The sequence below is a fragment of the Neovison vison genome, chromosome 10 (assembly GCF_020171115.1).
Source record: "Neovison vison isolate M4711 chromosome 10, ASM_NN_V1, whole genome shotgun sequence".
NCBI classification, from domain to species: Eukaryota; Metazoa; Chordata; class Mammalia; order Carnivora; family Mustelidae; genus Neogale; species Neogale vison.
In genome coordinates this window covers 51,465,658-51,491,491 of record NC_058100.1, presented here as the reverse complement: position 1 = coordinate 51,491,491, position 25,834 = coordinate 51,465,658, and the positions used below count along the sequence as shown (strand labels likewise).

At 42.3% G+C, this 25,834-nt stretch overlaps 1 protein-coding gene across 1 annotated transcript in view; it reads left to right on the top strand.

The window, feature by feature from the left end:
• The first annotated feature begins 2,440 nt into the window (after window positions 1-2,440).
• The window catches only part of NIBAN1 (niban apoptosis regulator 1), a 158,083-nt gene continuing 134,689 nt past the window's right edge, over window positions 2,441-25,834 (top strand). Inside the window, exon 1 of the mRNA XM_044267288.1 lies at window positions 2,441-2,503. Coding sequence (XP_044123223.1) covers window positions 2,449-2,503 — 55 coding nt within the window. The 5' untranslated portion in view covers window positions 2,441-2,448. The remainder of the gene's footprint in view (window positions 2,504-25,834) is intronic.

Here is a 25,834-nt window from a genome sequence, read left to right as displayed (position 1 = left end):
CTTGATCCCTCCTGGGATCAGGACCTGAGCCAAAGGCAGGCACTTAATAGACTGAGCCCCCCAGGTGACCCCTGCCTTTTTTTTTTTTTTTTTTTTTTTAAGAGATAGATTGTGAAAGGACACTGGGGGTGAAGAAGCAGAGGGAAAAGGCAAGGGAGAGAGAGAATCTTTTTTTTTTTTTTTTTGACAGACAGAGATCACAAGTAGGCAGAGAAGCAGGCAGAGAGAGAGGAGGAAGCAGGCTCCCTGCTGAGCAGAGAGCCGGATTCGGGGCTCCATCCCAGGACCCCAGTATCATGACCTGAGCCAAAGGCAGAGGCTTTAACCCGCTGAGCCACCCAGGCGCCCCGGAATGAGAGAATCTTAAGCAGGGTCCACACCCAGCACTGGGCACCACGCTAGGTTCGATCTCACAACCCTGAGATTATGACCTGAACCGAAATCATGAGCTGGACACTTAACTTACTGAGCTACCCAAGTGCCCCAAGATACACTTAATTCTAAGAGCTAACTAGAATATTGAGAAAAGAGTTGAACATGGAAGACTTTAAACCAATGGAGTCGTTACCTGGAAATTTTCTTTATTCATTGAGATTCACCGCTTCCATTAAGTCCATACCTGATCGTTCATCTTTCATCCGTTCACTTATTCAATGGTTATTTATTGAGCACCCATCTGCCAGATGCTGTACTAGGCATCTGAGATATGTCAGAGAATAGAATGAACAAAAATCCCTGCCCTTAAAGGAAAAAAAAAAAAGTAAGAAAGAAAATGAATAACCAAAAAAACCCAACCAAACAAGAAACAACATCAACAAAGGAAATCCCCAACCTTATGGAGTTTCCATTTTAGTGGGGACAGAAAAGAAACACACCAGATAACCCTAAGTGATATGAATAGAAATAGTGAAGGGTAAGGGATAGGACAGAGATGAGGGCTGGTGTATAAACAGAAGGTCCAAAAAAAAAAAAAGTCTCTTTTGAGGTATTAGCATTTAAGAGGAGATTGGAATGAAATGAGAGACTTAGAGAGTGCACCATGTGAGTAAGTGAGGGAAGGGCATCCTAGAGGAAGCACATGCAAAAGTGTGTCCTAGAGGAGCAAAAAGGCCAGTGGGGAGTGGGGGTCGATGGGGACAGAGAGGAAGTAGGGCCTAGTGTCAATGACAGACCAGGGCTTTCTCTCTGAAGGAGGAGGACCAGTTAGGAGGCTATCGCAATTACGCAGGTGAGACAAGATGAGGGTAGCAGAGGAAGGGGTGAGAGATGGATGGATACTGGATACATTTTGAAAGCAGAATGGAGCGGATTCATGATGGATTAGAACACAGGGTGAGCGAGACTGGGTGTGAGGTGGGGGAAATCTTGGCGTTAAAAATGCTAGTCAATGAACTTTTGAGGGCAACACCTTCCAAGTGTTCTCCGCGCCTGGTTTTGGTGTGTACAGGCCATCTGACCTTGGAGGTTAAGTCAATAGGACTCGCTAAACATCTGATCGCTAAGAATAGGAAGAAATGCATAGTGACCCTTCCGCCCCAGTCGAGTGTTACTCGGGAGAGGCTGCCAAGTTCAATACTGGTTGTGGGAAAAAGAATCGATGCCCTTTCTAATGAATTATTTCCAGTTTGTCAAGGGGAAGAAATGGACCAAAAGGTAAAAGAACAGGTTTTGATGGGGAGCGGGGGTGTCTGAAGTTTCAGGACTGGGAACGTATTGCCCGTCCCAGCTTAGGTTTTCCCTGTTTTTCTATTTCTCTCTTTTTCTCCCCCTTCATTTCCCACCCCCTCCTTGGCCCTGCTTCGCGGCTGCGGGAAGGAACAGTTCCCGGTTCGATCTCACACTTCAGCAGGCACCCGAGTTACGCTGCCAGCTCCAGTCCTGGAGTTTCTAACTGGGGTGCCGTGTGCGCGCGCCTGTGCACACGTGCATGTGTGTAGAGGGGCGTGGACGGCTGGGGGAGACGCAATTTTGTATTTCTAACAAAATACAAAGTTCTTCGGTGATGCTGGGGAACTGCTGTTTCTTAAAGCAACGGGGTCTTGAATTGCACCCCGTGGCTCGTCCGTGGAGAAGGTTCCAGCCGGCAGAGGTTTACAGTCACTAGGGAAATGGCCCGCTTCCTCGAAAGGGTTTTTCGGCGGCCCATGACGGTGAGAAGCAGCAGCAAAAGCCGGCGAGAAGGAGGAAAGAGCGGGAAGTCTTCCCAGATGGACGTCCCCTCGGAGCAGCCCAGCGAAGCGAGGGCGGGAGGACAGCCCCCGGGCCAGCCCACAGACGCTCCGAGGGCGCGGACCTGGCGGAGGCGCCCCAGAAGGCGGCGCCTGTCGGAGGAAGTTTGCCCTTTAATTGCAGAGCCGGGTCCGCCGGCGCAGGCATCTCCAGGAGCGAGCGGCGGGCGCCGACGGGAGCTGTCAGCGCGGCCCGGCGTGCACCGCCCGCACCGCGGCCATGGGCGGCTCGGCCTCCAGCCTGCTGGACGAGGGCAAGTGCAGCTACATCCGAGGTACGCGCGCGGGGGGCTTCCCGGGAGCGCCGCGCCCCCCGGGGGTGCACAGCTGCGCGCACCCGGCCCCAGAGGGCGCGTGGAGAGCGGGTGCCCGCCGCGCCCTCCGCCCTCCAGCTGCCGCGCGCTACCTGCGGGCGCGGGGACCTCGGGGGCCAGGGCGCGTCGCGCAGCCGGCTGCCTCCCTGCGCCGCCGGGGCCGCACGCCCGGGCTCGGGCGAGGCCGCTCTTGGGACCCCGGAGCGGGGGTGGGTGGTCAGCCCGCCCGCGATGCTCTGGGAAGGGCGGCGGTGCGGTTGCGGGAGGCAGGTGCAGGCCGCAGGGTGGGGGGCGCGACCTCATTTCCACCTCTCAGCCCGCCCTGGGGTCTGTTCAGGCCCGGATCCAGAAAACACCTCGCTCTCCCTTCAGTTCTGAGCTCTTCCTGAGCTTGCCTCAAAATTCGGGCGCGGGGATATCCCTCGTTTGTGGAGACTTCCCGGGGGATTCCCGGCCTTTAACGCAGAATTTCCCTCCTGGTAACGTTGGCCTGGTTTTGCAAAACGAGGTATCGGCCACAGCTTCACTTGAACTTTCAGATCACTTGTGGGATGATTTCATCAGAAGCAGAAAGGACCATGTCATCCCGCTCCCAGGATGCAGAGTTCCTTTCCCTCTCCGGAGGGGGGTGGGGGAAGGGAAAGAGGAACACGGGCGGGTTTTGTAACAGTTGCTAAAGTTACCGATGGAGGGAAACTCGTTTGGGGAGATCTTCAGAGATACAGGGACTCACTACAGAGTGTGAGGCAGAAACAAACAAACAAACAAAAAACCCCAAACTGAATTGAAACTGCAGAAAATCATGACGCTGTCTACTGGGTGTGTTCCTCCCAGGCAACCTTGCCCACAACCACTACCTAACATTTGGTTATCTTGTCAACTTAGTCATTTTCTGGCTTTAGAAAATACCTTCTAGGGACGCCTGGGTGGCTCAGTTGGTTGGACGACTGCCTCCGGCTCAGGGCGTGATCCTGGAGTCCCGGGATCGAGTCCCGCATCCGGCTCCCAGCTCCATGGGGAGTCTGCTTCGCTCTCTGACCTTCTCCTCGCTCGTGCTCTCTCTCACTGTCTCTCTCTCTCAAATAAATAAATAAAATCTTAAAAAAAAAAAAAAAGAAAATACCTTCTAAACCAGGTATCGAACTCTAAGTTTTACCCTAATCCTGTCAAGAAATGGTTAAGTTCTTCGTGATTAGGTTCTTTTCTTTCTGGGCCCTGAACCTTTCCTAAAAGGAAAGCATTTCCTTAGTGTCCTTATTCCATATTTGTTTTCATTCACCACAGTATTCACAACCATTTTAAAAGGATATCAAATCAGGGCACTTGAGAGCAACGTAATTGACTTTCCAGATTCTTCCTCCTGCTCTGGTACTTCTGGAGACAGAGGATCATCAACAACTCATTCTGTCAGGGGATACAACTTGGTCAAGTATTCCTTTGCTGTCTTTAGTTAAACTGGGAGGAAGATGGATGACTTATTTATATTAGTGAAACAGCTAAACGAAGACTGTCTCCAGTCTTACAAATTTGGCTATGTGCTTGTTTTCACCAGCATGTAAGAGCCTGAACTGTAGGGGAACCCAGTGAGAAAGAGTTTGCATTTAGTTATTTGCAAAATATGTTTATGCCATTTCCTTTATAGGACTTTATATCACTGCAAAGCTTAAAAACGCCTAAAGTTGAGGGGCGCCTGGGTGGCTCAGTGGGTTAAGCCGCTGCCTTCGGCTGGGGTCATGATCTCAGGGTCCTGGGATCGAGTCCTGCATTGGGCTCTCTGCTCAGCAGGGAGCCTGCTTCCCTCTATCTCTCTCTCTGCCTGCCTCTCTGTCTACTTGTGATCTCTCTCTGTCAAATAAATAAATAAAATCTTTAAAAAAAAAAAAAAACCACCTAAAGTTGAATCATGGCCCTCCGTACCCATCAGTGAAGTCCAGCAATGTAAGGGATTAACATTCTTGAAGACTCCATGGTCATGACAGATGTTGCTGCTGATACAAGCACTGCCTTCATGTGAAAAGAAAATGTGTTACCTTTTATTTTACTGTGAACTTAAATTATTGCTCATCCAAAAGTATGTAATGGCTTGTACATAGGAAGGACCTGGAATGAATATGTTCTGAATGAATAAAACTATAGCAGATAGGGACATCTGGGTGGCTCAGTGGGTTAAAGCCTCTGCCTGCCGCTCCGGTCGTGATCCCAGTGTCCTGGGATCGAGCTCTGCATCGGGCTCTCTGCTCGGCAGGGAGCCTGCTTCCTCCTCTCTCTCTCTCTCTGCCTGCCTCTCTGCCTCCTTGTGATCTCTGCCGGTCAAATAAAATCTAAACAAACAAACAACAACAACAAAAAACTATAGCAGATTGTGTAACAGTCATTACATCCACAAGTCCTGCTCAATTTTATCTCCTAATTCTTTGGGAGGACACTTTCAAGGCATGTACAGGCAGAGGGAAGAGAAGAGTTAAAGTTAGAATACCTCCAGAGAAAATGAGACGTTGCCTCATTTGAGAATACTCGTCTTGCCAAAAGAGAAAAGAGCATTGGAAAAATGCATGGCGTTGTGAATTGTTAGTGGATGAGCACATGAAGGTCATGGGGCTGTGATTTCCTGATGGTTTTGAAGCCCCAGATCCCTGAAAAAAAAAAAAAACAAAAAAACACACACACAACAATAAAAAAACCACATAACCCTATCTTTTCCACTTTGCCCATCATTTAGCCCATGCATATTCTCAAGTTTTTATCTAATTGTATGCAGAGCAGTTGAAAATATGACAGTAAAGTTTAAATACAATTTTATGACCTGTTTGTCATAAAATAGCTGCCAGTGAAATACAGAGTTGAAAGCTCCTAGAGCTGGTTCAATAACTCTCCTTCAAGCTTGGTAAAGTTTACTAACTTATGGAGAATAACTAGCCAGTATATTTGGAGTGAGTTTTGTTAACTTAATCTTGTATGCGTTATAAGCACCTGTACTTCTGATACGCTAATGAGTCTGAATCAGCATTTACTTTTAGACAAATCATTTAACAGCTGCCGTTCAGTTTGTGTGCATTGAAACTTTGTGTTGATAATGATGTTCATCACATGGATGTTTCGAAAATACATTATTTCTTAGGATTTAGTAAATTTCTAGTTAAAGGGATATCAGAAGTATTAAGGTGTTACTTCATTTCTAAAGATATTTTGAAAATCACTACCACACTATTTTTTTAGAAGATTTAATTTTTTATTTGACAGACATATTTCACAAGTAGGCAGAGGGGCAAGAAGAGAGAGAGGGGGAAGCAGGCTCCCCGCTGAGCAGAGAGCCAGATGTGGGGCTCGATCCCAGGACCCTGAGACCATGACCCAAGCTGAAGGCAGAGGCTTTAACCCACTGAGCCACCCAGGCGCCCCTACTACCATACATTTCTTACCACAGAACAAATTTTTAGTATTGCTTCTAGAAACTTTCAGTAATGTCATTTGATAAAGATGCTTCAATTAAGAAATAATACTAAGACCTCTTTGTAATCCTATGGACAGTGTCATCTGTTTTGGCCTTCAGTGATTCTTTTTGCACTGACCGAAGAGGGTCTTCTTTTAATGAGAAGGAAAGCTCATATAATCCAAGCATTGGTGACCAGTTTGGGGCCCTTTTCTCTCTTCTTTCCGAGTTTTCTTTTACTTTTTAAACTTTGATATGCAAAAAAGTGACCCGAAGCTTCAGAGCACCCAGTGCCTTCTTGTTTGAGCAAGAACTGTCTTTCCTTTTTAGACTTGCCATTGGATTGATCATGAATCAAAAGAAAAATGAACCTGAAAACTGCCCCCACGTAGGTGTGCGGACGGTCGGAAGAGTACAAGGAAATCAGTGCTGTCACTGAGGACTGTGGCACACGCAGGTCTGGGTGGGGGCTGGTGCACTGTTCTTTTCCTAGACTTGCTACTGCAATCAGGCACGCTTTTCTAGTGAGGGCGCGGTGACTTCCAGTGAAATGCTCGTCAGAGATCTGTTGCTTATAAAGTAGGAAATGAGTAACAGCTTAGAAACAACATGTATTTCTCTTAGGGAGATTTTCTCATATTTATTCTGAAAGGGTTAACTGAGGTGGCTGTATATGAGATTACTGCTGATAACAGTATCTGGAGTGATGTCTCCACAGACCAGGTGAACAGAAGTCAGGGAGAACCGGACATGTTTGCCGTCTACTTAACCTCAGTGTGTGCTGTTCCACACATTTGTTTATCCTTAAGTCACAATTTGTTGATAGGAGTTGGGGATAAGAACTGGGCTGATTTGTAAGGATAATTAGACAATGTAATCTGAGAGTCCAATTTACCTGGCTAGAAATGGCAGTATATCATAATGGGAAGTTAGGATATGGATTGCAATAGACACAGTTGGATGTCAATGCAACATATTTTCCCCTTTCCTCTTTCCAACAGAACCCCAATTTTGTTGGGGTATTGAACTTCCTCTATGTAAAGCCCTGTGTTTCAGGGAAGCTCACTCCACTTAGGGCTTTTGTGGGGTGGGTGTTGACTGGTCCATGCCTACCATGGAGGTATGTTCTCCTTGCCAGTGACTATACAAGCAATGAGGTTGTGATGCAGTCTGGCCAGTGAGGCTTGAAGGAAAGTGTGCTAACTGCTTCTAAGGAAGTCCTCTTCCCTTTTAAGAAGGAGACAAAGGGTAGAGATATATTCTTCTTCCCTTTCTTCTCTTGGACTTTGTCACATCTGAATGTGATGCCTGGAACTGAATAGGAAGGGAGCTAGCTCAAAGACATGGGCCACATGGGAGCACGGCCAGGCTTACATAGTCTCAGAGAAGAGAAGCAGGAGCCCAAGCACATCTCGCTGACCACCTGCTGGTCCTGAGTATTTCTTTTCTTTTTTTTAAAAGATTTTATTTATTTATTTGACACACAGAGAGGGAGGTCACAAGTAGGCAGAGATTGAGGAAGGGAAGCAGGGTCCCCGCTGAGCAGAGAGCCCGATGTGGGGCTCAATCCCAGGACCCTGAGATCATGACCTGAGCCGAAGGCAGAGGCTTAACCCACTGAGCCACCGAGGTACCCCTGTCCTGAGTATTTCTCGTGTAGTATGCTAACCCCTCTTTGGATTGGGGCGGTAGAGAGCGCAGGTTACCACCCAATGTCATTTTTCCCTGACTTTTTTGGAAAAAAAAAAAAAAATTTTTTTTCTTTAGGGAGAAAGTGCACACAAGTGGGCGGGGGTTTGGGCAGAACAGAGAGGGGAGGGACAGAGAGAGAATCTTAGATGCTGGGCTCAATCTCATGACCTTGAGATCAAGACCTGAATTAAGGTCTAAGACCTAAATTAAGAGTTGGATGCTTTACCGACTGAGCCACTCTGGCGTCCCAGAGGTATCCTTTTAAGAAGAAGCTCGTGCAGAGTGAAGTAAGTGCACAGAAGGAGCCTTGGTTCCCAAAGACTTCATGTAGTAGATCCTCTGTTCCATGTCTGAGCTACTTCCTCCTGGGCCTCAATAAGAGAGGAATAAAGTTCTGTCCTATTTAAGCCAGCATTATCTGTGCTATTATTATTCACAGACAAATCTTATTCCAATACAGTTGTCTTTTTTTTTTTTTTTTAAAGATTTTATTTATTTATTTGACAGACAGAGATCACAAGTAGGCAGAGAGGCAGGCAGAGAGAGAGGAAGGGAAGCAGGGTCCCTGCTGAGCAGAGAGCCCGATGCGGGGCTTGATCCCAGGACTCTGGGATCATGACCCGAGCCAAAGGCAGAGGCTTTAACCCACTGAGCCACCCAGGCGCCCCCTCAATACAGTTGTCTTCTGTTCTTGGGTCCCAAAGTGTCATAAGCAGCACACTAAGAGCTGCTTTATTGAGTCCCCTTTAAGAAAAATTAACCAAAAGAAAGTAGGAGGTGGGTAAAGCTCATACTATTCGTATCTGTCTTATTAGTATCCATCTTAGTTCTTAATTTGTAGTAATGAGTGGATTCTCCTGGGAAGTGAGGAAATGCTGCTCCCCAGGAGGGAGTAGCAGGGATGGGAGAAAGAGGGAGAGGACCTAGAGTAAATGACACACAGTTGAATATTGAGCCCTTATTCTTTTTTTTAAAGACTTTATTCATTTGAGAGGCAGAGGCCCAGAGAGAAAAAGAGCAAGTGAGCAAGTGAGAGGACACGAACAGGAGAGAGAGAGAGGGAGAAGCAGGCCCCCCGCTGAGCAGAGAGCCGGATGCAGGGCTCCATCCCAGGACCCCGGGATCATGACCTGAGCCGAAGGCAGATGCTTAACTGACTGAGCCACCCAGGTGACCCTACTGATCACATTATATTTTGACTAAAAACAATGCCAGGCCACTGATGAAGCTAGCAGGAGTTTCTGATTAGGAAAACTTGCAGATTGGTAATTTCTAGTGGCAACAAGAACTTCGTAGTACCTTCAGTCTTTGCAAATGGAAGCCAAGACTTTGGGAATTCAGTGTGAATTGAGAGTTTCTTAGAATCCTCAAAAATAAACACACATAGACTGAGACAAATTAACATTTTCCCCTACGCTTGTGGAAGAAACAGTGACTTTCCCTCCTGGGTCCCAGTTCATGCCTTGATGAACCTCATAAAGTCAGACACTGAATCGAGATCTGGTCTCGACAAAACACTTCTTTTTTCAAAGGACGTTGGCCACGAGAGGACCACATCATCAATGCTGCTTTAGTAATAGTAATTACTAATATGACAATAGTGATTCTTTTTATTGTTTTGGTTTTGCTGGACTACTGAACAGATTGTAGTTTTACCCTATTGTCATCTTTGGGAAGGTCTGAATTGGGTTCCCAGGTGATAAACCTGTGCAACAGTAGGAACTCCATTTGTCGTAATTTCTAAGCCAATTAAAATAAATGTACTGCGAACATTTGACAAAATATTCAGTGTGAATTTTGGCAGTGAATTTTAATCTCCTAATCACAAATTTTAATTTATTTGGTCAGTAAAGCTAGGTAACGTTGTTCTAAGAGAAAAGGTACATACAGCAATTTGCACTGGGAAATGGGAAATGAAGTCAGAAGTAAAGACAAAAGAATAAAAAATGCAATTCAGATGCCACAGTCTGTTTGAAACACTTGAGGAAAAACACAGGACATGAGGGCTAAAATTCAATGGTTTCAAACTAAAACACACACACACACACGAAACCCCAAATGCAATACAGATTTTCTCCTTTGAAACTGGAAAATTCATTTAAAAAAGAGACTAGTAAGTTGCTGCCAGTAAGAAAATGCAAGCCAGCTTATAAAAGGGCTGCTGCTTCTCTTCTTATTTTTTTGTTTGGTGTACATGTTTTTTCTCACTTCAAGGAGAAAAGATTTAGAGATAGGAAAGCAATTAATTCAGTTTTGCAAATTGCAGGCTCTGGGACCCAAAGAAATGATATATTTCCATGCTTGATGTTGTTTGCGTATTGATACCTATAGGATTAGAATATATTAGTAGTTTTAACTAGGAGCTCCTAAGTGACTTGTGTGTGTGTGTGTGTGTGCCCGCAAAATGGTGGTATTATTAAAGCTCAGGGACAGAACCCATGGGCAGAAAGAGCTGCTGCTCCTAAGTGATTTTTTTTAAAAGCCTGTATGTAGTCTGAAGGAATTTTGAAGGAAGAGTGAATGTCTCTATGCCAAACCATGTGGATTTTCTTTCTTCTTTTAAAACTATTTTTATTTTAACATATAACACCTGTTCAGAAAACCACACAAAACAAATGGATAGCTGAGTGAATACTGTAAGGCAAATATCCTTATGGCCATCACCCAGGTCAAGAAATGGAAAGTACTTCACTAGCCGTTCCAGAAACCTCCATCTAATCCATCCCAATCCTAAACCGCTTTGTTTCTCCCACAATAACCACTATTTTCAGTTCTCTGTCCTGCCTTGAAAATTACCACCAAAAGATACTGACTCTTAAAACAATGGTGTTTGCTCACAGTTTTGCAGTCTGCCCTGGGGTCAGCTGGGTGGTTCTACATCTTTTATTTCACAGGTGGTCATTCCTGTGGCTACATTCTGCTGGTGGACTGGCTGGTGGCCAGACTCAAATGGGAAGGCTTTCTGTCTCTCCAGATGGCCTTTCTACTTGGTCTCTCCTATAAAATACTGGGATTTTTAAACAAGAGTGCCACAGCTTCTAGAAGACTCTTAAGGCTTAGGCCTGGAAGGCCATGGGATTGCTGTGCTACCTTTTATTGGTTAAAGCAAGTCTTGAGCCCAGCCCAGATTCAGGAGGAGGGGCCAGCAGAAAGTCATGAATACCATGAGTTGTGCTTCGTTTGGAAAGAGTTACCACCACTAATCTAGATTTTAGAGTAATGACTCCTTATATTTCCTTATGGTTTATCACCCATAAAACATTTTTAAACACTATAGTCCCGGCCACTTAAAAAATATCTCTTTTAAGTACACATGGGTGGCTCAGTTGGTTGAGCGACTGCCTTTGGCTTAGATCATGATCCTGGGGTCCTGGGATTGAGTCCCACATCAGGTTCCCTTCTCTGTGGGGAGCCTGCTTCTCCCTCCCCCTCTGCGTGCCACTCCCCTGGCTTGTGTGCTCTCTCTCTCTCTCAAATAAGAAAGTTAAATTTAAAAAAAATATCTCTTTTAAGTTTCTTTTAATCTACAGGTTTCCCTTATATCTCTTTTTTCCAAATTATCTGTTGAAGGATCTGGGCTATTTGAATTTGTTCATGGTGCAGTTCGACACGTTTCTTCTATATTTTGTACACATTGACACGGTGATAGTGAAACTTGATCAGACTCCGGATTAATACTTCTGTCAAGACTATAGGCTGCGATCTTCATTTGGAGGCACATAACTTCTGATTGTCTCTTTTGATGATGTCAGCAGCCGTTGATGCTCATTGCCGAGAGCCATGAATTCACCAGGGGTTGAAAAAGTGGTGATATCTTAATTATGTCATTTTGCTTTCATCTATTAGCTGGAATAATAGTTTATATATATATATATATATATATATATATGTAATGTCATATATATGTGTATATATAAAATCATATATGAGTATATATAAATTTATATAATTTAAAAATATATACATATATATGACATTATATATATATCCCTTTCTTGGTTCTCAAAGCACAAGGTGATAGAATTAAATATCCCCAAATTCTTATTTGCTGTATTCCCCCAATACATACAATAGACTTGGACAACCACACAAATACTACCGCCATCAATTATGATTGTAGAACACTATTGAACAAGATGTTTTAAAAATCAGTAACACAATTTTTGTATATGTTATCCAAATTTTCCAATTTTATTTTATGGTTTTACAATATCAGAGTATACAACTATTGTATTATATTCTTTTCTCACTCTCGTTTTACAAGTAACTATTATTTATTTTTAAAAAATAAACAAGTATTATTTAATATGTCTGTCCTTATTTATATTGATATCTCTCTGGTCCTTGAGGCTCATTATCTAGTAGGTGCCTTAAGAAGAGCTCATGGGAACATAAAGAAGTATGAAGATAGACTGATTTACTGGATCAGTGGTATCACCAAAGGTCAGCTTATTTTTATCTGTGGTCCATGCATTAGCCCTTCTTATAGTTAAAAGCAGCAAAAAGTATCACATTCTTAGGTAAATCAATGTCCCAGAGGCTAGAAAGAGGACTATCTATTCTTTGAAACTCTTTATAAGAACAATCCTTTCCCAAATCCTTTCTAGGAGACTTTCCTCATATTCCACTGATCAGAAATTGGGCGACACATTCCTTCCTAAGCAATTACTGGCAAGTATATGGAATTACCATGATTTGGTTAGATTAATCCAGACTCATCCCTGGACTGGGGCTAGGACCAAATATCCCTGAAGCACATAGCTTTAGGGAGGATCTTGGATACCTAAATAAAATCAGGTTCAGTTATCAAGGAAGAAGCCTGAATGGCTATTACATAAATAATCAATATTACAAGTTTTGATAAATATCATGAAAGGAATTAAAATGGTACTTAGAAAACTGATGGCAGTGATAGGGCAAGGAGATGAGATATACTTAAGATGTGGTGCTCAGAAGGATAATAAGTTGCTGTCCATATGAAGAACCAGGGGAAGGATAGTTGAGTACAGAGTTCAGCATATAGAAGGGGAAGCAGGAAAAGGAAGTAACGAAGGTACTGAAGAACAGGTAGTATAGCTAGAGAATAGTGAGCAAGAGGGAGAAGAGTTTGACAGAAGGGATGTCTTTGTAGCACTTATTACTAACAGAATACGATATTTTATTCATTAATTTTGTATTGCTTGCCTGCCATCCCCACAATGTAGGCTCCATGAAAGCAGAGTCTTTGTTTTGATTCACTGCTATTCTCAGCAAACAGATTGGCATCTAGCATGTGGTGTATTATCAATAAGTATTTGATTAGCAAGTGAATGAAAGGAGGAAAAAATTAAAAACTGCAATGAATATCCTTAAAACTAAAAATTGAGTTTGTAAAACAAGTTTAGGAGGCAACGAAGAAACGATGCTAGTAGATAAGAAATAGCTCTGGGAAATTAAAAGTGATGATCAATATTTTTAAAAATCTAATTGTTGCTTTGGAAAATAAAGTTGAGGAAGTCTTGCAGAAAATAGAACAAAAAGATCAAATGATGGAGGATAGAAGAGACAATATTAAAAACGATTAAAGGGCCAATCCAAAAACTTTAATGTGTGACTCACAGAAGTTTCACAAAATAGAGAACAAAGAAAATGAAGAAAATTACCCAGGAAATAATACATGACCATATTCTAGAACAGAAGATCATGTTTCTCTGGATTTACAGAGCCAAATGATTCCGGGACCTCATCCAGAGCTGAGAAGAGTTCATGTTTCCATCATTCAAAATAAGAAAACCTTATAATACGTAGGACATTGTATTGAGTCTTCAGTACTAGTGAGCAGAAATTAGCCCTGCAAGATGGCTTTGGACTTGCTCTAATAATAGATATAAAAATAAACCTTAGAAGAATTTAAAACAAAACAAAATAAAATAAAATGAAAACTTAACAAAAAAGGAACAGAGGTCGATGTTTTTTCCAGTTGGAATTTTTTTTTTTTTTTTAGATTTTTATTTATTTATTTACTTGACAGAGAGAAATCACAAGTAGATGGAGAGGCAGGCAGAGAGAGAGAGAGGGAAGCAGGCTCCCTGCCGAGCAGAGAGCCCGATGCGGGACTTGATCCCAGGACCCCGAGATCATGACCTGAGCCGAAGGCAGTGGCTTAACCCACTGAGCCACCCAGGCGCCCTCCAGTTGGAATTTTTGATGAGAACTCCAAATGAAGTATTCTGCTGTGTTGACCTCTGGATTGGTATCATCTGAGTTTGGGAACTTTTAAGTCAACTAAGGAATGGATGGATCACTAAGGAGTCCTTTATTCCTCTCAGTGACTCTGTTTTTTTGTCTTTTTAAAAGATATTTATTTGAGAGAGAGCACGAGTACAGTGAGGGACAGAGAGAGGGGGAGAAGCAGACTCCCCACTGAGCAGGGAGCCCACACAGGGCTCTATCCCTGGACCTCAGGATCATGACCTGGGCCCAGGGCAGTCATTAACTTACTGTCCACCCAGACATCCCTCAGTGTCTGTTCAATGCAGTGTGAGTTCTCATGTTTTCTCTAAGGGTTGGTCTATATTTCGTTTTTTTTTTTTTAAAGATTTTATTTATTTATTTGACAGAGATCACAAGTAGACAGAGAGGCAGGCAGAGAGAGAGAGAGGGAAGCAGGCTCCCTGCTGAGCAGAGAGCCCGATGCGGGACTCGATCCCAGGACCCTGAGATCATGACCTGAGCCGAAGGCAGCGGCTTAACCCACTGAGCCACCCAGGCGCCCCGGGTTGGTCTATATTTCTAATAAGGAATTTAGCATAGTTGTTTTATTGGGTAAAAACCCCCCACATTCAACAATGTACAGCACACGATACCCAACATCCAATCAAAAATTACTAGATGTGGGGCACCTGGGTGGCTCAGTCAGTTGGGCATCTGTCTTCGGCTCAGGTTGTGATCCCAGGATCCTGGGATTGGTACTTTGTTGGGCTGTCTGCTCAGCAGGGATCCTGCTTCTCCCTCTCCCTCTGCCTGCTGCTCCTCTTGCTTATGCTCTGTCAAATAAATAAATGAAATCTAAAAAAAAAAAAAAAAATTACCAGGAAAATATCCATAACTCTAAGGAAAAAAAAATTATCAATAGAAAGAGACAGGAATTTCAGACATGATGAAATTAGCAGATAAGGATATTAAGACAGTTTTTATAAATATGTTCCATATGCTGAAGTAGAAGAAAACATGAACATGATGAGAAAGGAAATAGAAGATATGAAAAATGATACTTGTCTCCAGTCTTTATGAAGGAGAAATATGACTACCGTGTTTTAGAAGTCTGTTGGAACAGCTGTTGGAAAATGTATCTGTAATATCTGCTACCAACAATCCCGGTCAACCTGGGAAAGGAGAATAGATCTGCACAAGGAGTTGCTACTGTGGGGTTGGGCTGGGCTGGACAGAGGAGCAGGATCAACTCAGAAATGAAGGGAAATTGTGGATGTTCTTTCAAAAAGGACACTGTTAGTAGTGGGCATGTGCCGTTACTTCTGGGACTCACACAGGGCAAGTGACAATTCTTATAATTAGTTCAGAAGAATTCAGAATGGCTTTTCCCCCAGTTTGGATTAATAGTGTTTGTTTAAAAAAATTATTTCCTATGTAAGTCATGCTTGAATGAGTTAGATAGGTATTCCTGAAGAATTGCCTAAGCAAAACAGACACAGGCATGGGGTTGGAATAGAGATAAATTTTATTAGCAATAATAGCAGATGTGTAATATCGGGAGTATAAATATTTAAAATGGTTTCATTGGAAAGGATTTAATCAGTAACATTAATTGAAATGTGCTGTTTAAACTTAAAGTAAATAAGAATTTTAAAGCACGACTAAGACCTGTGCCTTTCAATTGGGATATCAGTTTTTAACTAAAAATGAAAACTCCTGGTTAATAATAGTAAAAATAACAGTAAATACTAACTTTTCTTAAGTGTCTACTAAGTGCCAGGCAAGTGAATGTCTCAGAAAAAAAGGTAATGGGATGTCAAATGTTCTTCCAGAAATTCCAGGTCTTGTCCACGAAGCTTTTTCTTTAATGGAAAGAAATACCAACTCAATAGGCTTAACAGTGGCCTGTCGACTTGACATGGGGTAAACCAGTAGTTAACTTCTTGGTAGAGACTGAAACATTTACTAAACCCTTAATTCCATACATCAAGTCTAAATGATTTGACTGTTTTTCAAAGTGAGTATTTCCAGTGAATAAGGTTATAAATAGTATAGTCCAGAAATTAAAATTCATTTAAATGTTAGCAAAACAGGGACGGCTGAGTGGCTCAGTTGGTTAAGCATCTGCCTTTGGCTCAGGTCGTGGTCTCTGGGTTCTTGGATGGGCTGGGTTGTGGGGGTGGGGTGTGTGTGTGTGTGTGTGGGGTCCCTGCTCAGCGGGGAGTCTGCTTCTCCCTCTGCATCCCCTCTCTCAAATAAATAAAATGTAAAAAAAGAAAACATTAGCAAAACATAATATGGAATTACAAATAGGTGGAAGTGGGAATAATAGGTCACTTAGAATTAACTTTATTATTTTTTAAAAAAGATTTTATCTATTTATTTGACAGATAGAGGGATCACAAGTAGGCAGAGAGGCAGGTGGAGAGAGAGGGGGAAGCAGGCTCCCCGCTGAGCAGAGAGCCCCATGTAGGGCCCGATGCCAGGACCCTGAAATCATGACCTGAGCCGAAGGCAGAGGCCCAACCCACTGAGCCACCCAGGCGCCCCATAATTAACTTTAAATAAATGGTACCATAGCCAACTTCTTCATTATAAAAGAGAATATTAATATTTGGGAAACAAGGCTCAAAAGACTCATAAATGGAGCTTTCACATTTAAAAAACAGACACGAGACACTCCTGAGGCCTCGCGGAATGGGAAGCTGGATTCTCTATAAATTGTCGATCTGTCAGCTGGCTGCCTTCAGTTTCTCGTGTGTAAAATGGGGACAGCGGTAACTCCCAGTGAGATGAAAGGAGGTTGGCAATGAAGGCGAGAGAATTCTTGGATTTCCCAATCCTACTATTAAGCTTCTCAGTTTGCCTGTGCTGTCAGTTAGGGTCCCGGGCCTTCCCAGAGTAAATAATTGGCTTTTAGACGCTGCCAAATAATACCTATCTCACACGTTTGTTCTGAGAACTAATTAATGTTTAAAGTGTTTAAACACAAAATGCCTCTACAGAAGCAATGGCATTATAATTTGTTGGGACACTCTAGTATTGTAATTAGTACTAATTAGATTCTTTTCAACAGCTTGTTCAATTTACAAATTACTGCATCTAAGGTATTCTGTATTCATTATGGAAGAGTCAGACACAATGGTTTCAATAGGAGCCTTTGAACAACTGCTCTCAAAATTCCACACATACCCATCCCGGTGAAGCAGGTGAGGACAAGAACAAGACACCTTTCTAGGAACCATGACCACAGAGCAGTCCCCATGGTGTTTGGGAACCAGCAGACACAACCGGCAAGAGCTGAATCTGGGCCACCCTTCCTTAGAGTTCAGTGACACCATATTGGTAGCTTGAAATTAGCCCTGCTAGGTGGGTCTTTTTTTTTTTTTTCTTCTTTTATTATGATTTTATTTATTTGACAGAGAGAGGCAGCAAGAGAGGGAACCTAAGCAGGGAGGAGCTAGAGAGGGAGACACAGGCTTCTTCATGAGTAGGGACCCCCGACGCAGGGCTCGATTCCAGGATACTGGGATCATGATCTGAGCCAAAGGCAGATGCTTAATGACTGAGCCACCCAGGGACACCCCCCCCCCCTTTATTTTAAGACTCATTTTATCAGCGTGTCCCTGCCAGTGTCCTCTCCTCAGTATTTGGAGTCTGGCTGGAGTCATATGCAATTGTCAGGGCCTGAAGCCAGATTTCGGTTATACGTTAGTCAGAAGGGGCTTCACTGCCGAAACCAATATTCCCCGAATCTCAGTGGCTTGATGTGGTAACGATTTATATTTCATTCATTACACAATCCAGTGTGATTTCGTGTGGGGAAGAGAAGTGGGGGTGGGTCGTTCAGGGAGCCATACTTTTTCCATGTAGTGCTTTGTGCCACAGACCCCTTTAGTAGTCTGGTGAAATCTATGGCTCCTGTCTCAGAATAACTTTAGTGAAAATAACTTTAAGTGAAATAACTTTAGTGAAATAACTTTAACTTAACTTTAATGAACATTAAATAAATTTAATAAACAACTTTAGTGAAATAACTTTAAGTGAAAAAAAAAAAACCCAAACAGGATTATAAAAGAAACTGATTTTATTAAAATGCAGATATCAAAATATATTAAAAACCTCTAATATAATAACATGAGTCTCTTTATTAATGCATTCAATGACAAGGTGTCACGGTGGGTCTAATAAAACTGCTGTCACTCTGAGGAACTGCTGTCCTAATACGTGCAGCCAATGCGATGTGCTGTGAAAACACCCGTGATCTCTAGTGATGATGAAGTCACAAGCTACCAGAGGGGTAAGGGGTGGGGGATGGGTTAAATAGGCCATGGGGACTGAGGAGGGCACTTGTGATTAGCACGGCGAGACGTATGGATGTGTTTAATTATTATATCATACACCTGAAACTAACATCGCACTGTACGTTAACTCACTGGAAGTGAAGATTTTTTTTTTTAAAGATTTTTATTTATTTATTTGAGAGAGAGACAGTGAGAGAGAGCATGAGCGAGGAGAAGGTCAGAGGGAGAAGCAGACTCCCCATGGAGCTGGGAGCCCGATGTGGGACTCGATCCCGGGACTCCGGGATCATGACCTGGGCCGAAGGCCGTCGTCCAACTAACTGAGCCACCCAGGCATCCCTGGAGTTGAAGATTTTTTAAGAAAGAAAAAATAACAGAAGTAAAGCAGAAAAAGAAGGTCATCAGTGTTGGTGAATTCTAATGGTCTGTTGCCTCCATTCATAATTGAAGGAAATGCTGAATTTGACTTGGAAGTTAATAAAAATAAAGATTTTATTTTCCCCCATTCAGCTTTTAGACCTCCTTGAATTCCATCTGCAGATCCCATAAGGGTCCATAGACCTCAGATTAGAAATACCTGATCTAGTGGTTCCGTTTTTCCTGGCGCTACAAAGACCTTACTTAACTGGACACCCTGCTTATGTCTGCAGATAAGGGAAGAGTGACAGTAGGGAATTAGGTGTAAACATTTTAACAACCACTCGAGATGGTGTACATCCTCTCTGTCCAACTTTCCAATTTCCACATGACACGGCTTCCGTCTGTAATCTCTCCATTTGGCGATTTCTGTCAGAAATCATATCCCTTTTTTGATCACCTCTCCTCTGATATCAACTCGGTGTGTTGACCCTTCTAATGTAATGCATAGTTTTTGTAACTTTTTTTTTTTTAAAGATTTTATTTATTTATTTTGAGAGAGAGACAGTGAGAGAGAACATGAGAGGCGAGAAGGTCAGAGGGAGAAGCAGACTCCCCATGGAGCTGGGAGCCCGATGCGGGACTCGATCCCGGGACTCCAGGACCGTGACCTGAGCCGAAGGCAGTTGCTCAACCAACTGAGCCACCCAGGCGCCCCTAGTTTTTGTAACTTTATTATTTTTTATTTTTTAAAGATTTTATTTATTTATTTGACAGAGAGAAATCACAAGTAGATGGAGAGGCAGGCAGAGAGAGAGAGAGGGAAGCAGGCTCCCTGCTGAGCAGAGAGCCCGATGCGGGACTCAATCCCAGGACCCTGAGATCATGACCTGAGCCGAAGGCAGCGGCTTAACCCACTGAGCCACCCAGGCGCCCTAGTTTTTGTAACTTTAAATCTATTTTCCCTTCAATGGTAACCCGTATCTTTATTTTTAGGTGAGAAAAGTGCAAACCCTCTAAACTTGATTGTTGAGCACTTGAAAATGTGGCTAGTCCAACGAAGGTATGACGCAAGCGTAGAACACACATTGGCTTTTGAAGACTTAATACAAAGAAAAGAATGTAAAGTATCTCTTTAATATCGTTTAATAGCAATTACATAGCGAAGTGGTAATATTGAAATCTTACTGGGTTAATAAAATGTGTCAAATACACATAAAATAAATTAAAATAAACTTAATCTGTTTTAAAAATCTTAATGTGCCACTAGATAAGTTGGAATTACATTAGGCTCATGTGTGTGGCTCACATGTTTCTTTTAGACTCTTGCTCTTAAATAAAAATTCATAAAGATTTACAGAACTACAAGGGACCTTTGGATGGTTCTCTAATTCAATTCCTTTGTGGTAATCTGAGAAACTGAGTGAGTTGCTTCTATCTGCAACAGCTAGAAATAGGACGGGAACTCAGATCTCCATATTCCGTACAGAGCCCTCTTCATAATCTATGGTGTTTCAAGCAAATCAAACCAAACCAAACATCTCTAAGCTTTAAGTTTTCAGTCTAAACCAGAATATACTTTAATTTGTAAAAATCCTAAAAATGACAAGTCTTTTTCAATCAGATATATTATTCAGCCTTAGCTTTAACACTTAAGTAAAACTTCCCCTTGCCACGGAGGAATTGCAGACTCGGGTGGACAGGGAGACTGGCCAGTACTTGATCCCCTCAAGATCCTAGAATAAAGAAGCTCCGTGGTCATTCTTGTCCCTGATCTCCGCATTTCTCTCTGTTGAATGTTTAAGCTCATAAAGAAATTCTTATCGCCTCTGTATTTTGTCTTAAAAGGATGGAAACATGTGGAACCCTCGTACACTTAACATGACCACCCTTTTCTTCCAGCTGGGAGACGGCTTAATGGATAGCCATTAAAAGAAATAAACAATGGGGCTCACTTTTTCTTCCATTTTTTTCTTCTTGGTGGCTACTGTGGGCTCTATAGGCAACTTTAAGAAGATATCTGGAATACTTACTGAACTTCTTCTTCCAGAATATTCCTTTCCACAAGCTTTTCTCTCTTCCATTCAGTCTCCATCTGTAATGCACCAATTTTCATAGGATCACATTTGAGCCATTGGGTATTTAAATAATATTTAAGGGAGCACCTGGGTGGCTCAGTCGGTTAAGTTCCTGCCTTCAGCTCAGGTCATGATCCCAGGGTCCTGGGATTGAGCCTCACATCAGGCTCTCTGCTCGGCAGGGAGCCTGCCTCCTCCTCCCCTCTCTCCCTGCCTGCCTCTCTGCCTACTTGTGATCTGTCTGTCAAATAAATAAAACTCTTTAAAAAAATAATATTTAAGGTAAGAGTTTAAAATTTTTTATTTTAATTTTATTTTTATTAACATATAATGTATTATTTGTTTCAGGGGTACAGGTGGTTCATCGGTCTTACACAATTGAGTTTAGATTTTTAAAAAATTGCTCTTGTCTTAAAGAATATATTGCCAAAACATCAACTTTTCTTCTTAGGAATTTTAAATAATACAAATGCTTTTTGGTTCATATAATGTGCTGAAAATGAAATAATACATTACTTTACTCAGTACTCTGTAAAAAAGATGATATGTTACCTATGCTCTGGGATGTCCCATTGTTCTCTGAACTTGCACTTCCCTACATTTTCTATGGTCTTTAGAATTCTAAGTTCCAAGAAAGGCAATAAGGACTGTATCCTGACCCATGGTAACTTTAGTGACCCTCTTACCTACAGGTGTCATATTTTGATATTTCTTCTCAATATTGTTACTTGGCACTTTCATGAGAAACTCTCAAGGTAATACCATAACCAACTGCTTTGCTTGTTTTGGATCATAACAGCTGTTGACATCAGTGGTCGTCAGAGAGGGAGTGCAAACCCTCACTTTTCTCCATATGGTTTTTATGAAACCATATGATGATGTCTAGAGATGAGTTAATAACCTAACTCAGCAGTTCTCCAGAGATTTATTTTATTTTAATTTTTAAAGATTTTATCTATTTATTTGACAGACAGAGATCACAAGTAGGCAGAGAGGCAGGCAGAGAGAGGAGGAAGGGAAGCAGGCTCTCTGCGGAGCAGACAGCCGATGCGGGGCTCCATCCCAAGACCCTGGGATCATGACCTGAGCTGACGGCAGATGCTTTAACCCACTGAACCACCCTGGCGCCCCCAGAGATTTTTTTTTAAAACTTTGCATTGTTAATTAAAAGGAGAAATATATACACAGGATGTATTTTGCAAAAGAGCAGAAGACTAAAATTTGTAATAAAAACTTCCAAAAATGATATTTATATATAATATGCATCTGTCCCATTTTCAGAAAAGCAGACAAAATGAAATGAACTTATAGAGCAGATAAATCTTCCTAAAACATTCATCATGAAATGCGAACTGAGCTGGTTTTTTGACCCAGTAGAACATTGGCTGTGCAGGCAGACTACTGAAGTTCAGATACTGGCCGCGTCACTTGTTGACTGTGCAACCTTTGGCCAGTTATCTGAAATTGGTGTCTTCCACTGTAAGATGGAGATAATGCTACTACCCGAGGTTGTAAGAGTTCGCTGGGCTAGTTCTTTTAAAGTACTTAAGACCATGATAGGGATGTGACTTCTCAACAGCTATTAGGTGTTTTATCATTTGCAATCGTATAGCTTATTCATTTTATTTTACTTTATTTTTTAATGACTTTATTTATTTAGAGAAAGAGTGAGTGAGAGAGAGAGCACATGAGCAGGGGCAGAGGTAGAGAAGCAGACTCCTCTGCTGAGACGTGGGGCTAGATTCCAGCACCATAATGACCTGAGCTGAACACAGATGTTTAATCAATGTAGCCTCCCAGATGCCCTGTTACCTTAATCATTTTAAAACCAAAGTAAAATATTTTAAGTAAACTTTAAATCAAATCGAATCTCTTCCCACAATTTTGCCAGTCAAGCAGTTGGAACCAGAACTGAACTTCTGTACAGTTTTTTTTTTTTTTTTTTAAATATTTACAGAATCGAGCCTATAACCTCCTGCAGTAGAAAGCCTGGGCTTTAGGTGCAAGGACAGAAGAACCTATTTGAGTCCTGCTGGTAACACTTACCATGCGACTTTGGGCTTGTCTTTTGGCCTCAGCTTTCTTGTTAGTGAAACAAGCCATTTAATTGATTAAGTCTCTTTGTAGAATTTTATATAGGAATTCTAAACTTCATGGAATACATCTCCTCTCAGACTGAGGCATTCATCCTGTGTCATTCCTTCTGGTCATCAAGTAGGATGTGCCCTGTTGCATGAACTGAGACAAACAAAGCAGACAAGACTGCTCTTGGGGGACTTCATCGTGGAGGTGGTAGTGGGGAGAAATACAGTAAAGAGGACCATGGCAGATGATAATCAGTATTACAAAGAAACAGAAGGGCATGGATGAAGAAAGAGAGGGATGAGGGCTTCACCTTCCAACCAGAGGGCAGGGAAGCCTTCCCCTTTGAATGAAATGGAGTCCCCAGGGGAAGTACATCCCAGACAGAGGAAAGAGCAAATTCAAAGCCTCTGTATTTGGAAAGGAGCTCCTCTTGTCTTAGGAAGAGCAGAAAGCCAGTGTGATTAGAGAGGAGAGAGCAATGGATCTTACGGGAAAGAGGGAGGGCAGGGAGGTAAGTGGGGTCACGTCACAGAGGGACTGATAGACCACCGTAAGGACCTGGGCTTTTACTCTGAATGAAAAGAGACATCATGGGGAGTTTTGAACAGAGGAGTGACATAATCTAATTCCTGTGACTGCTGTGTAGAGGATGGATTGCAAGAGGAACAGGAGAGGGAGCAGGAATCCGTTAGGAAGCTAGAGCTCTATAATTCGGGTCAGGGATGGCTTGGGGTATGGGGTAACTGGACATAGTGGGAAGGGGTTGGGTTACAAATACATTTTGAAGGCAGAGCTCACAGAACTTGCTGTGGGATATAGGAGGGGAAAAGTGGCTTGAAGGACGACTCCAAGATTTCTGACCAGGAACACAGAAAGAATGGAACTGCCACTATTGAGGCAGGAAAGACCAGAGGAACACGGGTGAGGGAGACATGCTAAATTTGAGATCCAAGAGGAGATATCAGATAGGCAGACAGATGAATAATCACGATCAAAACTGCTACTTGTTAAATGAGGCCAGCCATTTAAGAACTTCATATACGCTACCTCATCTAAATCCACACAGTAATTCCTGAGCTGGGTACTATTATCATGCTCATTTTGCAGATGGCAAAACTGAGGCTCTGGGAGATTAAGTCTATGCTTAGGCCAAATGTCTAACATTTAGTGGCTGGAGATCTCCCCGAAGCCGAAGTCCTACGGTTCCAGTGTCACCATAGAGCCGCAGGAGGAGGAGGAGGAGGCTGGGTTTCAGAATGACCCAACTGAGTTCCTGCCCCCAAAGGGAGTCTGCTCCAGGCTTTCCCTCAGTCGCCTCCACCTCTTTTTGTCTTCATTCCCACGGACACCTTGAAGGTAGTTAAACTCACGTCAGAAGTATCATTTATTTTTTAAGAGCAGAAAGATGCTGGTGACATATATTTACAACGTATTTTACTTCTGAGGATGACAAATAATTTTTAGTGCCAAATACTATCATTTCAGGAGAGCAGTAAGAGGTGACATCTGATGAAGTTATTGTTTTCAGAGGAAATGAACGTGGATGCTGATCCTATGGCCATGATTGTCCTCTTTTATTGCTGAATGAGACATTTGGTCATGAATTCTCATTTCTAGCATATCCTAATCGAAAACCAGCTTCTTATTTGTGATGCTACCACACCAGGGAAATTTTTTGCATCTGTATATCATGATAGCCTTTAGATGAACAAGCAGAAGTATAATCATGATGTTCTCATTTGCATAAGCATCTCCCTGACAGGTCATCAGATATCTTTATTGTTCTTGGGTACATTTCATGGGCTGCTGAAGGCATGCATAATCCTCTCTAGCAATTCATCTTCTTACCTAGTTTAATGGCCCCTATTACATTGCAGGAGAATGATGGAGTGAAAAGGCAGTGTGTCCAGGGCCTGCCTGCTTAAGAATGTGGAGTAAATTACAGTGGGGAATAAATTACATTAGCTCTTTCTCATTATTCAGTTACCTTTTGCAAATTTCATCTCACTACGCTAAGCAATCCTGGATGGCTTGCAAAAAACAATTGTGCACCCTGTCACCAACACGCTCAGATTCCTTATTCAGCGTCAACATAAAACCATGAATTCTAGATTAACAAAGACACCTCTGCACTAGTGAATCGGGCTAATACAGTCATGTGAGTTGGGGTGAGTGGCGTCCTTATCTTTATAACCCTTGATTTTTAAAAACTAACCGTATATATAGTTATAGCTGTATATAGCTATATATATAATAGTATATGACTATTGGGAGATAAATTAAATTAAAAAATCATTATCTTGATTGAGTTGTTTTAAAGAAACGGTCCATTGAATTATCTCTTTTTTGCCTCTTCCTTGGTCTCCTTTCGACAATGCTGAGGGCAGTACGGACGGTGATGACGGCTCTCGGCTCAGTGGTGCAAGAGCCTGATTTACGGCTGGTCTGCAGCAGAGGGACCCAGACCCAGTTCTACATAATTTTCTATATTGTCACCCTCAATTTCCAGATTAAGAACCAAGACTTAAATGCTAGCTTGTGATTGATTTTACACAGGAGTATATACAATTCATGCTCCTTAACATCGTCCAAGTTCAGTTTTGATAGTTACTCCAAAGGAAGGCATTATCACAAGATTAATCACTGCTTTTTCTTGAGACGGAAGTGCAGTGTGCTGGGGCCTTGGGTCGTATTTTATGTGCAGATCTATACACGGCTCCTCCACATTGTACCACAAACAGATCTTTTATCACTAAATATTCTTCTAAAGCGTAAGTTTTATTGGCTTTGGAGGCCACTCGGTTCCATATATCCTATAATTTACTTGGCTATTCTTTTATTGGACTTGGGGGTCATTTTCAAATTTTTGTTACTATAAATAATATTTCAATGAGCATTCTAATGCATAAATATTTATGTGCAGCTCTGATTATTTTCTTGGAAGTTCTTCTTAGGTGTCAAAGAGTGTGAACAACTTGAACATGATAGCTTTAAAGTGAAAGGCATCATGTAGGCGCAGTGTATCAGCCAGACTGAATTTCTGAACATCCTGGGACACAGTAACTCATCTGAGCTCTTAAAAACAGAAATTTTTTCTTACATCTTTTCCTACCACCTTTGTATTCCATAATATTTTTCCTCAATATTTGTTTGT